This window comes from Squalius cephalus (genome assembly GCF_949319135.1).
Source record: "Squalius cephalus genome assembly, chromosome: 22".
Taxonomy (NCBI): domain Eukaryota; kingdom Metazoa; phylum Chordata; class Actinopteri; order Cypriniformes; family Leuciscidae; genus Squalius; species Squalius cephalus.
In genome coordinates this window covers 27,579,855-27,595,622 of record NC_137143.1, presented here as the reverse complement: position 1 = coordinate 27,595,622, position 15,768 = coordinate 27,579,855, and the positions used below count along the sequence as shown (strand labels likewise).

At 38.5% G+C, this 15,768-nt stretch overlaps 2 protein-coding genes across 2 annotated transcripts; both read left to right on the top strand.

Moving 5' to 3' along the window:
* The first annotated feature begins 1,039 nt into the window (after positions 1 to 1,039).
* bhlhe40 (basic helix-loop-helix family, member e40) lies at positions 1,040 to 4,846 on the top strand. The gene is made up of 5 exons (XM_079857704.1): positions 1,040 to 1,535; positions 1,635 to 1,698; positions 1,894 to 2,001; positions 2,395 to 2,518; positions 2,694 to 4,846. Exons 1-5 carry the CDS (start codon positions 1,462 to 1,464, stop codon positions 3,530 to 3,532), a joined length of 1,209 nt encoding a protein of 402 aa, XP_079713830.1. The 5' UTR covers positions 1,040 to 1,461; the 3' UTR covers positions 3,533 to 4,846.
* Positions 4,847 to 7,371: 2,525 nt separating this feature from the next.
* Positions 7,372 to 15,338, top strand: arl8bb (ADP-ribosylation factor-like 8Bb). The gene is made up of 7 exons (XM_079857454.1): positions 7,372 to 7,624; positions 8,866 to 8,946; positions 9,115 to 9,188; positions 9,867 to 9,960; positions 10,465 to 10,532; positions 11,959 to 12,029; positions 12,957 to 15,338. Exons 1-7 carry the CDS (start codon positions 7,502 to 7,504, stop codon positions 13,004 to 13,006), a joined length of 561 nt encoding a protein of 186 aa, XP_079713580.1. The 5' UTR covers positions 7,372 to 7,501; the 3' UTR covers positions 13,007 to 15,338.
* Positions 15,339 to 15,768: the final 430 nt, after the last annotated feature.

Below are 15,768 nucleotides of genomic sequence, written 5' to 3'. Positions count from 1 at the left end.
CCTGCACTAAAATAAACGGGTGACGTCAGTCCCAGGGATTGAAACGTTTCTCCGCCTCCGCCCTTTCCCTGCGCCGCCATGAGGAGTTCAACGTGACCGCCGCCGAGTACAACCGGCCACAACAAACCGAGCCGCAGCACGAGAGAGACATGAGCGGCTGCACGTGGAGCGCCAAATGGTCCCGGTGCGAAAAAACGGCGCGTTAGTTCCCGCGCATCTGTTACTATTGTGTAACCATGACAACTGAGCCGTGCTCGCTCATGTGCCAGCATCATGCCAGGGGAATTCTGATAATGAATGCTAGCATTATATTGATGGAGCAACAGGTGCTCTGTACATTATTCATATGACATCCGTTTCTTTCTAGAAGCTTCTGCTGCACGCTCACGTTCAGGCCCATATGCGTGTGTGAAACAGAATATGTGCTGCTTCTTTGTAAAGCAATATAATCCTTTATGCAAACACAGCGCTCGAGAGGGATTTGTAAATAACACGCATATATATATGTGTGTGTGTGTATATATATATATATATATATATATATATATATATATATGGTTGCACTTGATGTGTTTATAGTATACAAATTATATACATATGCATTGTTTTACGTTTTATATTTTTTTGTTTAGAAAATGTTTTAAACATTAAGGAATATATATATGTATATTATATTATATGTATGTATGTATGTATGTATATTAGCTATATGTGTGTGTGTGTATATACATATTTTATATTTATTATATAAACACCATCTTTTAGTAGACCAATTCATTTTAAATGATTTTTAAATGATTTGCCAGCACTAATATACATGATATATGTGTGTGTGTGTGTGTGTGTGTGTGTGTGTGTGTGTGTGTTTTCTAAATGTAATTACATTGGTAAATAAGTCGAATTGTGAAAAACACGCGCCTTTTTTAAGGCTTGATAAAACACTCTAACCCACTTTATATAATCTTTGTATAGTATATCATGCTTTGAAGTCAATCCAGGATAAGGCGCTCATAAAAACACGTCCCTGACACGAGCTGTTATTGTGCACGGAGAGAGAGAGCGCGCGCAGCAGCATGGTGGGACACGGGACACGGGAGGGCGGACGGTCTGCTGTAAATGGGTTGAGCTCTGAAAGCGCCGTCACACACGTGAGGCTCATGTGACTGGAGCTCGAGACGTGTCTGCAGTCACAGGGTTTATTTAACACGTACTTCAAACCCACCCACATACACTCATTTAACCAGCAGCGAAGCCGACAAACGCCTCCTGCATCTCCACCTCACAACAACAGCAGTTTTGCGTCCTACTTTTGAGGGACCATATCTGGAACGAAACTATTCGAGGGAAATACTTGTGGACTTTGACGAGAGAGTAAAGGATCTGGTTTTTGTTTTGAAATATACACATAATATTTTGAATCAACCCTATTCTTACACCACTAAGACATATTGATAGGGTGAAATGGAGAGGATTACCAGTGCTCAGCCTCCACCATGTATGGCCAAACACGGTATGGATATCTCGGACATGGAAAGGTAAGTCAGTCTTCCAGACGCTGCTTATTCGTGTTTCTGAACGCTTTGTTGAGAGATTGATCTTTTATTGACTGTATTTTATTTTGTCTTATTTTATAGAATGGACTTTCCGATGTTTATGTGTAAACCCCGGCGGGGAATGAAGCGCAGTGAGGACAGTAAGGTACGAAACGCGCAATTACGCGCGGTTACGCACAAATATATTTGCGCACACTTTTACTTGCCAACTTTGTATAAATGTATTTTAGTGTTCTTAACGAGATTTAAACTGCACAATTTTTTCTTTTATTTTAGTTTTTTATTTTTATTTTTTTTTACGCATGGAAATTAATAGAAAATTTTAACTCCTGACCCATAGGATACGTACAAATTGCCTCATCGATTGATCGAGAAGAAAAGGAGGGACCGAATAAACGAATGCATCGCGCAGTTGAAGGATTTGCTGCCCGAACACCTTAAACTCACTGTAAGTAATATGGGAGTGGATGGGTTCACCTCACAATGTTGTAGTGTAAAGCGCCACCTGCTTGTTGATCATGAATAAATCATGTTTGTCCTGCTTTTGGATTAGTCACCCTCCTATAATGTTCTTGATGTACATTTTTAATATATACAACTTGTAAACTTTTGGCACAACATATCGTGAAGCTGGCATTAGTTCATTATTCATACGTCAACAAGGCGTGTTAGATTGTCTTTTGGAGTATTTGAATATTACTTGCACGCACATGTGCATGCACTGGTGAGCGGAGAGGAGTGTCTTCATTCCTGCTCGACGCAGGTTTGTCCTCTCTGAACCGCTGCGGAGAGGGTTACATAAGAAAGATCAACACGCTTATCTGGGTTTTTCCTGTTTTAGACTCTGGGACACTTGGAGAAGGCTGTTGTGTTGGAGCTCACGCTCAAGCATGTGAAAGCTCTTAACAACCTGCTGGAGCAGCAGCAACAGAAGATCATTTCCTTGCAGAACGGAATGCAAATCGGTGAGTTTGCGATAATGCAATGTGTGACCGTGGCGCAGGAAGCAGCCCTGCTGAACTCTTCACCCTCCCTAAGAAATTGAGAAATTGAGACAGGCTTGTGCAATGCAGCAAATTATCTAGACTGTTGTGAAGGAACGCATTGGCATGCTTCCTAACCCTTATGGTTTTATTGCAGGTGAACAGGGCAATGGGCACTCAGAAACCAGTGAGGAGATGTTCCGTTCCGGGTTCCACTTGTGCGCCAAGGAGGTTCTTCAGTTCCTCGCCAACCAGGAGACCATGCGCGACCTGACGCCCGCTCACATAATCGACCACCTTCAAAAAGTGGCGTCTGAGATCATTCAGAGCCCGCCGAGCCCTCGTCTGGACGAGCCCGCTCCCAAACCCCAAGAAAGCCGGGAGAAACCGGCAGGCCTGCAGCCCAAAGCAGCGGAGGGCCACGCTAAAAACTGCGTGCCCGTCATTCAAAGGACTTATCCCCACTGCAGCGAGCAGAGCGGGAGTGATACGGATACCGACAGCGGCTACGGAGGCGAGCTCGAGAAGCGTGACCCGAAGGCCCAGCTGTCGGCCTACTACGGCAAAGACACGGGGGATCTCAAGTATGGCGGCAGCATTAAAGAGGAGATGGATGAGCCACAGGCCAAGCGGCAGAGGTCCGACTCTTCGGAAGACGAGTCTCTGTCAGGGCACGAAATAGTGGGCGGCCATAGCCCCTACATGAGCTTTTCTCCACACCAACCCATGTGCATGCCCTTCTACCTCTTCCCATCTGGTGCGGCCGCAGCATACCTGCCCATGCTGGAGAAGTGTTGGTACCCGGGGGCCATGCCTGTGTTGTACCCGGGCCTCAGCGGCTCCCCAGCGGGCATGTCTCCAGAAAAACTCCCTTCATCCTTGGCCATGTCCTCAAGAGTGGGCTCTCCCGCCAGCCCTCCGACCTCCATGGACTCTCCTGCACTCCTGCAGGCCCTGAAACAAGTTCCCCCGTTAAACCTGGAAACCAAAGACTGAGGACTCGCTCTGGGGTCCGCCAAGAGCCCGCTCTCTGAATGTTTTGGTCTCGAGAGTGGACTTCCCTGCTGAATAAGCTCCCGAAGAGGATTCTGTTGAAGAGGGCGCAAAGACAAAAGTTCAAAGCGCCCTCAAGCGCGGCAAACAGCTGTTCCGATTCCTCTCAGAAGTACGACGGCCTCCCTCCAACCGCAGAGACACACACACACACACACATACACACTTGCACACTCTTATCAGCTCCCTCAACAGCCAGCAGACACACACCCAGACATGGAACGGTCCACGTGGACGCAGACGGGTAAAGGAGGTCCCGTGCAAAGCACTGTGAGACACTGTGAAGAAGGTCAAAGCAAGGACAGTGAGCACTGTCCTTCCAGAAATAGGACCTGGGGCGGGCGAACGGCTGCACTCTGCACTTATGCCGAATGTTTAAGTCGAAAACAATAACCCAGAATGTGACGTGCAGACGGTCCCCCAACCACAAAGACTTTGCCCTTTGCACAAGCACCTTTTCATTTGTTGAATGTAAACAAAAAAGTCATTTTTTTAATAAAACATCACCCCTGTAGATGCTGCTTTTTTTGGACATTTCTCTGTGCCGTGGACGCTTGATCAGGAAGCTCCACTCTCTTCTGCTTCTGTGACTGCTTTAACCGATAAGAACCGTCCTTTTAGACTAGAATGCTACCAAATACATGTCTTTGCTTTGGTTGAGAGGAGCACAGGCGCGTGCACGTTTCCCATCTCCTTGCATAAACGAGGACGCCATCGACTCCCGAGACGTGATGCTCGTGTAAATACGGGAGTGATGTAACCATGGCTCCGCTGTAGCTTTTGAGTTTGTCATCCATTCGTGCACGTAGGTGAAGTTGTTGTGAGGTAACTGCGTCCTGTAATTATTTTGTTTATGCTACTTGTACATCTGTATTTTTGATACGTGACCCACACATTTATGTTGGCGAGTTTTAGACAGCCGAGTGCTGTATGCCATGAGATTGTGTACAGCTTTTTGGACCTGTGTTCATTTCTGGTCAAATTAGGACAGATCTTTGTTCATGCTGTTGCCTTTACCTGTTTAAAGCAGTAAACATGATGGCGGATATCTACATTTTTAATCTTGGATTCTACATAGAAGCAAAAGAAAGTGAATGTAATGTTTAAAACAATATATTAGTTTTGTATAGGAAGAGGTACTTACTTTTTATTTTGGGACCTAAGAAAAGGTTGTTTGATGTATATATTTTGTCTAAAGTATTGTTGACATACAGTAAAGAAAAAGTATTAATAAAGTTTTTTTTTTTCCTGTGGAAACCATGTGTCTGAGTCTGTGTTGGAGAGCTTGAACATGTTTAGCTTGGGAAAACAACCTCGCTGTTTTTCCCATCGTCACAGTTCGTCTTTATATAACACTTACATAACCCATAAACTTGCTCTGTCTATGCAAATCCTTTAGACACACAATATGATAAGACTGAGTCAGGTTACAAATATTCCAGCCTCCTAACTAAAGTCCATGAATTTGTCGATAACATAAACTGTCAGGTTATGTGAGGCACTTTTTCTACTAGATTAGAAGACTATGACACAAACTAAATTAGCAAATAACATAATCTTTTATTATTATTATTTGCCTTTGCAGGCGATTTACATACTTAGACGAACCACGTCCTTTCCTAATGCTCGTTATCTGCTGAAATAGGATAAGTCTTCCCGCGTGTCTGGCTGTGTGCTCGAGCTCGATCCAGTGCTGTTTCCCAGCTGCAGGCTCCTCCGCCCGCTGGGATGTGAACAGGCCGCGCGGAGTGATACTCACACCGGGCCTCACATGTAGAGCCACACATGCCACACATCAGCACAGTCATGGCAGGACAACAACAACACAATGCAGGGTCGTGGGACAACAATACTAGTATTATGTGTTGTCTATAAATGAGTAATATTTACTGTAAGTGATATAATTAGTTAATATAATGAATCAATAAGTTAACGTTTTTAGAGGTATAAGTATTGTTATATTGTCTTTAGTCAATTTGGTTGGGGTGGGATGGGGGAAGATGCCCCCCTTAAGAACAATGTGGATTTACCTTTAAATTGTAAGATATTTAGATATATAAGTTTAGCACGTGCAGGATGATGATGCATCAGCCAATGTGTTATTATAGGAAATAAATAGAAACATTTGCTAATTTTGTTCAAATATAGCACAAAATGTCAAATATTAAAAGAAGGGTAAGTTGGGTTGATTGTTATTAATATTTATATGAATTTTTTAAAAGTGTCAATGTAAAAGAGCAAATAAACTATTGTATTTAAAATGTTATTTTGGCAATTGAGTTGATAATTGAATTGCGAAGACAGACAAAGCAGAATACCAGTAAAAGAGATTTATCTGAAAATTATTCTATGACTTATATACAGGCATATTAATATTTATTTAGGCCTATTTAAATTCCCTTATTTTAATTGAAGATGTCATAATAGCAACACTATGAATGCAAATTTAACGATTTCACCCTAATAACCTATAGGTTTTAATGAAAGTGAAGATGTTTTAATTAATGAAAATACTGAAAATTAACCCCATTAATTGTAATAATTATTAAATGCCACTTGGGGTCTTCTGTGTCACCCCAAGGGTCATTATTGATCTTTTTTTACTTTAAAATAAAAACTTTTACTCCACACATCCAAAAATGAGTGTGTCCACAAATCCCTCATTAACAAATTTTATACAATGTCATATATCACTGTTTTCCAGATACACAAAATTAGATCAATTAACCTCAAAACAGTTTCAACTGAATACATCTCACAAATGTTGATATTCAGATGAAATGACAAAATGAAAAATTGGGTAGACATTCTTCAAAAGTGCTGAGATGAGATTTTGTGTCATATAGGTCAGGAGAAAAAAAAGTAAGGTGAGGGATTCAAAAGCAGGCTAAACAAAAAAGCAAACAATGTGATTCGTTTCTCAAACAAACAAACAAACAAACAAACAAACAAACAAACAAACAAACATGACTGTAATAAACAAATCATAGTGTAGATAACCGTGTATAACAGTGGAAATGTTTTCAGTAAACAATGTTAATTTACAATTTACAAGTATGAGGTCCTGTTACGACGTGAAAGAAGGTCTCATTTCCCCATTATAAAGCTTTTAGCGCCATCGCGTGGAATATCGATGAACTGCAACAAACCTCTTTTTACTCATTTACATATGTTCTTACTGTATTTATTCACAATGTTTACGGTCCTCACGTGGGAGAAGACTTTAGCGTCTCATTACATACTCGTGCATATGTTTAACTCTTGTATATATAGCTACTTATTTTACTTAATAGTTGTATGTTCGACTGTATAACGTGTTAATTTATATATTGCTTTAATTCATTATTTTTTTTTTATTATGTTTTTAAATACAATAATACATTTGCATGAAACTAAATCAAACAGAAAAAATTGTTATACATTTAAATCAATGCATTTAATTAACATATGTATGTATTTATTTGTTTGATATATACTTTTTTGTTGTTGTTTATTTAGATTATTTAGGTGAAAATTCAAAACAAAGATTACTTTCTTTTTAATAAATATATTTTGTTAATAAATTAACGTTGTTGTTTTTTTTCTGTTTTTTTTTTTTTTTTTTTTTTCTGCAAACAAAAAAATCCAAAGTTTTCCAAAAGTTTATTTGTTTATTTTCTTGCTTGTTACTTTTATGCAAGTGTCCATAATATTTATTTAAATACCTTCAACACAACAGTGCGACTCGAGTTTTCGCGGACTTTTATTCTGAAAGATTTCCGGTTTGTTGTGTCGATAGCGACGCGTTTATTGTGCGTCAGTAGTTGTCACATGACCACCTCAGCAGCTTCCTCTTTCTCCTGATTCCCTCCAGCAGGAACGGAATCTGCCCTGCCTCATCCTCACCATCAGAGCTCATCCAGCAGCGCAGAGATGATGGCTCTCATCCACCGGATCATGGACTGGTTCAGGTCGCTCTTCTGGAAGGAGGAGATGGAGCTGACGCTGGTGGGACTGCAGTACTCTGGAAAAACCACTTTTGTCAACGTTATCGCTGTAAGTCCAGTTTAATTCCTCAAAGTTTGAACACTGATGCCTGACTGAGCTGTTTATGTTATTGTTGTCATGTCATAGCCTGACAGGGGGCGGAGAACAGATGCTTTCAATCCTTTTTATACGAGTAATGTGCTATTAGGAATATGAGTGTGATTTTTCTTTCACGGAAATATGAAATATGAAATTTGAATTACAAACCTGTTCTAGTTTCTCCAGGTTTGAAGATTGTTTTCAGTGTTATGACTTTAAGGGTGGATGAGATACCAATGGTGTGTTTTAGTTGAAATCGTCTGTAACCAAATTCATAAATAATGTAATATACCTACCACAAAGTGAGACATGTAAAGTAGGACGTCGGTGCCCAATGTCTTTGTGATTTCCTTCATAGATAATTATGTGATCAATCACTGCTGAAAACAATCCTCCCTTTCTGGAAGCTCCTTGTGGTTTTGAATGGGTTTACCATCTAAATGTACGATGTTGTAAGTTTGTGATACTAATAATGTCACAATAATGTTTTATTTGAATGCAAGTGGAACATTGCATCTGATTTAAACAGATACACCAGTTTCTGCAATGCAGCACAATGAGTTTACAAAAGCCAGGGTTTCTAAGGTCACCTCACTTTCACAACTCTACATGATGCTCTGAATTCAAAGAGGAAAAGAGAAACATCTCTTCCGTTTTCAACATCTGACACTCGCAGGTGGCTTTCTAGTTTCAGAAAATGATTTATGGGTTATTAATTTAACCCATTATTTTATTTTTTTCGTTCTGTTGTACCTTGCTTAACAATTCTGTCAGTATTTCTTCACTCATAAATGTGAACCAATTAAGTTTCGATTTGCATAATTGCACCACTTAAGTGTTTTGTAATATGACCTTCAAGTTAGCTCAGCTCTTTTAGATTTCTATATTCAATATCTCGCTCCATGAATAGTTATGATCATATTTTTAAAGGAAAGATCTTGCTTTTCCCTTTTCACCCAAAAGAGATCTGTTTGTGAGACTTGAGACTTATTTTTAAATAATGAATCCAATCATTTTTGCTCTTTTGCACAATTTACTAAATCATGTGACATGACACTCTCAGGCCTGTGATACCAAAAATTCCCATTACGGTTCCTAAAAATACCTATGAGTTGCTGAATTGTAATGTTGACTTCCTCTTGTGCGTGTTGTTATTTTGTGAAATGTCAGACTGTTGGATTGTCATTTTGTACATGTTTCTTTTCCATTAGTCGGGTCAGTTCAATGAAGACATGATCCCTACAGTCGGCTTCAACATGAGGAAAGTCACCAAAGGCAACGTAACCATAAAGGTTAGTCTCATCTGCGCTAATTATCAAGGGTGGTTTTGTTGAATCCAGTTTTACACTCTTTCATGCACATTATATTCAATTATATAGTCACATGACATTACATCACCAATGTCTGCAATCATGTCCACATGTCCAACCCTGTAGCAAAAATGTGTTGTTCTCATGTAGATTTGGGATATAGGCGGGCAGCCGCGGTTCAGGAGCATGTGGGAGCGATACTGTCGGGGCGTCAACGCAATAGTGTGAGTATAATCTGCTGACACTTTTAAAATGGTTTATTCCACTAGCCTCTGCGATACTTGGTTCTGATTGGTCAGTGGCATTGAGCAGTTGGTATCTAGTATCACTAAATTGTATCTAGGAGCTAGATGAGAGAGAACTTAAAATTAGGCATATTATATTGTAACTAAATATTTTTTGCTGGGCAGTCCATAGAAAATGGTTACTAAAATTGCAGATTATTAATAAATATACACTACTGTGCAAACATTTTTAATGTTTTTGAAAGAAGTCTGTTACACTCACCAAGATTGTATTTATTTGATCAAAAATATAGTAAAAGCAGTCATATTGTGAAATAATATTACAAAATGTTTTCTGTTTCAATATATTGGAAATTAGTTGGCTAATATTGGCACATTTACAGTCTAACTCCAGTCTTCAGTGTCACATGATCCTTCAGAAAGCATTCTAATTGGCTGATTTGCTGCTCAAGAAACATTTCATGTCCATTAAGTTATTTATTTGTTAAGTAGCTGTGTAATAAGTGGGATAATGTACAGTCAACCGGTCATTATTGCAAAATAAATTGGGACAGCAACAATGACTGGCTAACTGTATATTATCCCTTATATAAAGCGTTAGTGTTTACATTACTGTGTTATTATCAAGGCTCCATAAAGAACTGTAGGTGTTTTCAGGTACATGGTGGATGCTGCAGATCGTGACAAGGTGGAGGCCTCCAGAAACGAGCTACACAACTTGTTAGACAAACCACAACTGCAAGGCATTCCTGTAAGAGGATTTCTGTTTTATAATTTTATTTCCCCCGTGGTGTTAATGGAAGACTGTCCGTGTTATTAATACTTCCTGCTGTTTTATGACTGTTGGATTTACCAAAACGGCAGGAGCTCAAGCCTAGCCATCGCACCACACCTTGTCCAGATCTTTCCATTGCTGCTGTGTGGTATTTAAGGAGCATGACTAAGCATCTGTACCGTCAGCTCCTGTGGTCCGAGATGTCCTCACTGGTCTTATCTATGGCAGAGAAATCAGCACAGAGGAAACAGTTCGCTCATTGATTATCTGTCTGTAGGGAGTGATGGGACAGCTACTATTTTCTAAAGCCACACATTTAAAAAGATAGCTTTAGCACAATCTGATGTTAGGACCAACACCCAAATACATAAATCTTTAAGCACTGAAAGCAAAACTGCCAATGCGAAACATGCAGTTTAAATCTAAAGACCGTTTAAGAAGTGCGTTGTGGGTGATTTACTGTTACTTTATGCTTCACAGGTACTTGTCCTTGGCAACAAAAGAGACATCTCTATTGCACTAGACGAGAAACAACTCATCGAAAAGATGTAAGAGCTTTTTTTTATTTTTTATTATTTGATCTTTCTTCACGCTATTCCTTGACTGATACATTTGGGGTCATGAGAGTGAGAGATTAATTTAGTGTTTCCTGCTTTATACAGACCCATATATTGCGCAACGATCGTGTACTGGAAGTAAAAACTCATTTTCTCCATCGGGAAATTGATTTTGAACAATAATATAAGCCTTTAAAGACAGACCTACAGTGAGTGACGAGGTTGTTAATTGATGGTATTTGCTTTTAGTGAAGACGTCAGCCCACTTTATTTCAGCTTAACAGCGGAATTCCTGGTGGAAAAACTACATTACCCATGATGCTGTACAGGAAATTACACCAATCAGAAAGTCGAAAGCCTAAATACCTCTTCAGCTCCGCCCACTCCCATGAAGCACTGCGAATGATGCAATCGAGTCGATCTCTCTATGCTCTCAAAACACTGAAATGTTTGTATTTGTATGCATTGTTTTTAATTCAATTATGCTGTTCATGGGATTGTGGTTCTTTCCCTCACTAAAGCCATTAAACAAGCCTACACTGTGTAGGATTTACTCCCATCTAGTGGTGAAATTGTATATGACTACCAACTGAATATTACTTTCTAGCTCCTCCCATTCCGAAGGCGTTTTAACTCCTACGGTGGCCGTATTAATTCAAATCTGCCGGCAAACGCAAGCAAATCTCCGTCTCGCATTCCACCGCGAAAGGCGAAGCTTGTATGTCCCTCTTTGTCTAATGTATTTTCAAGATGGAGGCGCAACATGGCTTCCGCCATTCGAGCGGCTCGCTCGTATGTATTCTAAATGGCAGATTATACACTTACGAGAATACTTAATTAGTTGGTTGAAGTGATTACACATCAATGAGAACGTATAATTTTGAATTAACAACGTTTTTTGCTAAAAATCAACTTAAAATATTACATAGTGTAGCTTTAAGTACACATTCTTGTACCCTTGTCTTTTTGTCTGATTTTCAAAAACCTTTTTGCTTCAAATCAATGTTTGTAGTGTTGGGATTCACCTTGTTAGCTGATTGGCTTCGTTCGTGACTCTGCGAGACTGTTTTAAAATCCCTATGGGAAAAATGAATGGAAAAAATACCTTGGGAACCAACAACACTGAAAAAAGGGGGTGGGCACTGTTGCACAATCATATCATATGATCTCTGGATGCTTTTGATTTTAATAGAATTTTTTACATTAATAACACTGCGTCGCCTTCCTCTTTTTAGACTTCTTTTTTTTTTGGTTATTTTAAGTCCTAAATGGCATTTTTGTAGTCCTGCTAGCACTAAACATGTCCACATTGGAAGATTTTTTGTGGGGGTTTTTTTCTGGGATTTTGTGACATTTACACAGTCGGGTCATGTGAGGCTACTCTCAAAAATGGCAAATGATGTTTCCTTTTCTGCAGGAACCTGTCCGCGATTCAAGACAGAGAGATCTGCTGCTACTCCATTTCATGCAAAGAGAAAGACAATATAGGTGAGAGTTACTGCATTTTATACACCTGCAAATGTAAAACTGTGACAACTGGTCAATAAAATACATTTTCTTTTTAGATTTTGTCCAAAGGTTCAATAAATTCCATTAAAAATTAGATTTTTCTGACTATTATTTCATACTGTATGTGCGGCTAGAATAACCAAATTCCTTGAAAAAGTGAGGGTGAGAAAGGCACAAAGAACATTATGTGTGTTCAAAAGAAGAAAGGTCTTGTGGAGTTCAACTGTATTTACAATACTGAATCAAATGACTCATAAACCACCTTACTGTGACTCATTTACATTTCAGCGATTAAGAGCTGTTTTGTTCCTTTTAGTTCGATTTTTTTGTTGTTGCGCAGTACAGTTGTGGTGGTGGTGATTACATCATCATTTCCACTAATCTGAAAAGCCATCCATTTGCATTCATTATACCACATTAGTCACTGTTTTTATTGGCTTTACAAATAGCTAATTGGCAAAGAAAAGACCGTGTGTTTCCCTGTGAAGCAGCAGTTCCCAAAATATGACACACACAAAACTACTCTGAGCAAGAAAATATTAGTAATACTGAAGGTACGTCCCAATTTGAGTACTTATGCACTATTCTATGCTGTTTTGTAGCACAAATAGTGAGTAGTGTTCAAATACTCGGATGATGTTAATAAACGAAAAAAAAACGGTGGGGGGAGGGGCTATCAGACTCGGATATTGAATGACCAAATAACCTAATAAAATTCATACACTACATGGTTGAGAGCATAGTGCATAAGTGTATAGTGTGTCATTTGAGACAACTTATATAAAAAATTTTTTTGTAAGATATCTACGAATACTTTAGTTTGGGAGAGGATGTGAAGTGCATCAGAAGATATTACATAATTGTCATAATTGTTCATCTCTTCCTCTCTCCATGTTCTTCCCGCAGATATCACATTGCAGTGGTTGATCCAGCATTCAAAATCTCGGAGAAGTTGAGATCAATCCCCGTCCTACCCATAACCCCAGCTCCCGGCTCAGCCCAGCTCCTCTTCTGTCTGTCCAGTAGCTGCCCGTCTCATTCATTCTCTATTACACAGACTGTCAGTAACACGTCCTCACCCGTGGGCCTCAGACTCCACTCAGCTCATGATTTGCTACCATCCGGCCTGTTTTGTTGGCTGAATGGATTTTACTTTACTTTGACCTAAACTTCTTTTGACCATTGGCAAAGCGATATAGCTTAGATCCCCTTTCCCAGTGAAATAAGTTTAGAGAGCTGCGTGCATTATTTTGTATAGTTTATAGCGCTAAAGCATTTTACTCCCCCAAGTGAAGTCAAAGGGTGGTTCGAATGGACATTTTAGAAGCTAGTAGCTTCAATGCATTTTAAATGTACACTACCATTCAAAAGTTTGGGGTCAGTAAGATTTTTTTTAAAGGAATTAATCATTTTATTCAGCAAGGACACTTTAAATGAATCAAATTTATGTTGCTGAAGATTTGTTTCAAATGAATGATGTTCTTTTGAACTTTCTATTCATCAAAAAGTCCTGAAATAAAATGTATCACAGTTTCCACAAAAATATTAAGCAGCAAAACTATTTTCAACATTCGTAATACTAAGAAATGTTTCTTGAGCAGTAAATCAGCATATTAGAATGATTTCTGAAGGATCATGTGACACTGAAGACTGGAGTAATGATGCTGAAAATTCAGCTTTGCATCACAGGAATAAATTACATTTTAAAATACTGTAAAATAAAAAGGAAAACTGTAATTTTATTTCACAATATTACTGTTTTTATTGTACTTTTGATCAAATCATAATGAAAATCATATAAATGCAGCCTAGTTGAGCATAACCGACCTTTTCTTCCAGACCCCACATTTTTTAATGGTAGTGTACTTTCAGTTGATGTTTTACCTTAAATCCATGTGCAAGTATTATTTTGGGAAATAATCATCTTTTATATTCGCATTTCAGCAATTCAAGGAGTTCTTCCAGCTGATTATCACATAATTAATATTCAAGTTTTATAATGTCTCTCCTCACATTTCAGATCGTGTCTATGGCTCTGTCTAAATCTTTTCCTATTTGAGACTCATTACAATAACAAAACCCAGCTCATTAATATTCATGACCTACAGCTCATGGACAAGCTTCACGTACAGTAGCCTTGAGTGTGAAACGTCTCGGATAAAGTGTGGACTGTGTATCGCTGATGGTCATCTTGGCATTTACATTAATTAGTGATCATTAAGTTAAGTGCCTTCTGCAAATACTCACATTTATTACTGCCCAGAATGGATATAGTGTTATATAACCACAAACAGCTAGTCTAAACTCCATGTAGGTGCCATTATTAACAATAATTATATGAATAATTGAATTACTCATATTCATTAAATGGCCATCTTCATTGTCTATGCATATATACATGTTAGGACCCCAATCGTTATCATTATCTGATTGCTACAGTAAATACCCATTACTGGTTAACATACAAAACTAAGATGCTAGTTTTGTTGTTGATCTTTTCTTTTTTCTTTTATCAAGCCCCTAAAGGTTGCGAATTCTTCCTGTCTTCTAAATATTAGTTTTATAGCAGCTAAAACAACATTGCCGTTGTCTTCTGCTATAAAATGTTATTATTTATGACTTAATAGTGACTCCCTGACTATTAGCTGCGTGATTCAGTGGAGTAATTTTCCGCCAACACGTTGCTTGAAGACTGAGATGAAGACTTTCTGCTGTAGCTTTCAGACTGTTCTTGCGTCTCTAATCTACCTCAGAGGTGTCATGAGCCACAGACAACGTTCAGAGAGCTGTGAATCCAAGCTGGTTTTCACAGGATAAAAATAAATAAGGTAATTGCAACCTTTTATCTCACAATTCAGACTTTTTTTCTTGCAATTGCGAGATTATATCCTGCAATGCTGACTTAAAAAATTTTTTTTTTATAAATTGTGAGATATAAACGCGCAGTTTCAAGTTATAAAGTCTGAATAGCAAGATATAAACTGAAAAACGTTTCAATCACATTTTTAATGTTTTATTCTGTGGTAGAAACAAGTTTCTATAGCTGTAACATATGCATGCGTTGTTTTATGAAGCAGGCCTTAAGATTTCTTTGTATCTTGTGTTGACACTCAGATTATATCTTTAAGACATTTTTTTTTTTTATAATTGATGAATCTGCCCCAAAAATCTAGGATTTAACTGAGAAGAAAGCTTTAGTTGTGCTGCCATAAAAATGCCTGATAGGTGCATGGATTGCTGGCCCTTTAGCATTAAATACAAATATTGCTCATCCAAATACTAGTTGGTGAATACACTTATTAAAAAAACATATGTATCTTTGCCCAGATAAGCTGTAATGATGTTTGGAGATTGTTCTCAGAGGAATAATTCAAATGATGTGCGCTAACAAAGTGTTATTTTCTCGTGTGTTTTGGGGGCTTTTACAGAATAGGCCGGACTGAGTCAGAATGGACATTTATGATCTTATAATATAATTGATATGATTGTTCAAGATTGAATTATGTTGAATCTGTTTATAAAGGGCTTTAATATATGCTACATGCTTTTTTTTTTTCAAATCAGCTGTCTCACATGAGTGCCCAGAAATGAGACATTTTGTTTTTAATCGCTTTTTAATTCCTAAAGTAAATATTAATGATTGCTGAGTCATTCCTGAAGTCTTGTGATGGAAATGAACGGAGGTCAGGCTTTCACCGTTCACATCTCTCTCTTCCTC

Excerpts from the sequence above, each read along its gene's own strand:
- bhlhe40 (XM_079857704.1), top strand. The coding sequence starts at position 1,462 with ATGGAGAGGATTACCAGTGCTCAGCCTCCACCATGTATGGCCAAACAC. Across the intron at positions 1,536-1,634 it reads GATATCTCGGACATGGAAAG|AATGGACTTTCCGATGTTTA; the intron begins GTAAGTCAGTCT and ends CTTATTTTATAG. Across the intron at positions 2,519-2,693 it reads GCAGAACGGAATGCAAATCG|GTGAACAGGGCAATGGGCAC; the intron begins GTGAGTTTGCGA and ends GTTTTATTGCAG.
- arl8bb (XM_079857454.1), top strand. The coding sequence starts at position 7,502 with ATGATGGCTCTCATCCACCGGATCATGGACTGGTTCAGGTCGCTCTTC. Across the intron at positions 8,947-9,114 it reads AAGGCAACGTAACCATAAAG|ATTTGGGATATAGGCGGGCA; the intron begins GTTAGTCTCATC and ends GTTCTCATGTAG. Across the intron at positions 12,030-12,956 it reads CAAAGAGAAAGACAATATAG|ATATCACATTGCAGTGGTTG; the intron begins GTGAGAGTTACT and ends TTCTTCCCGCAG.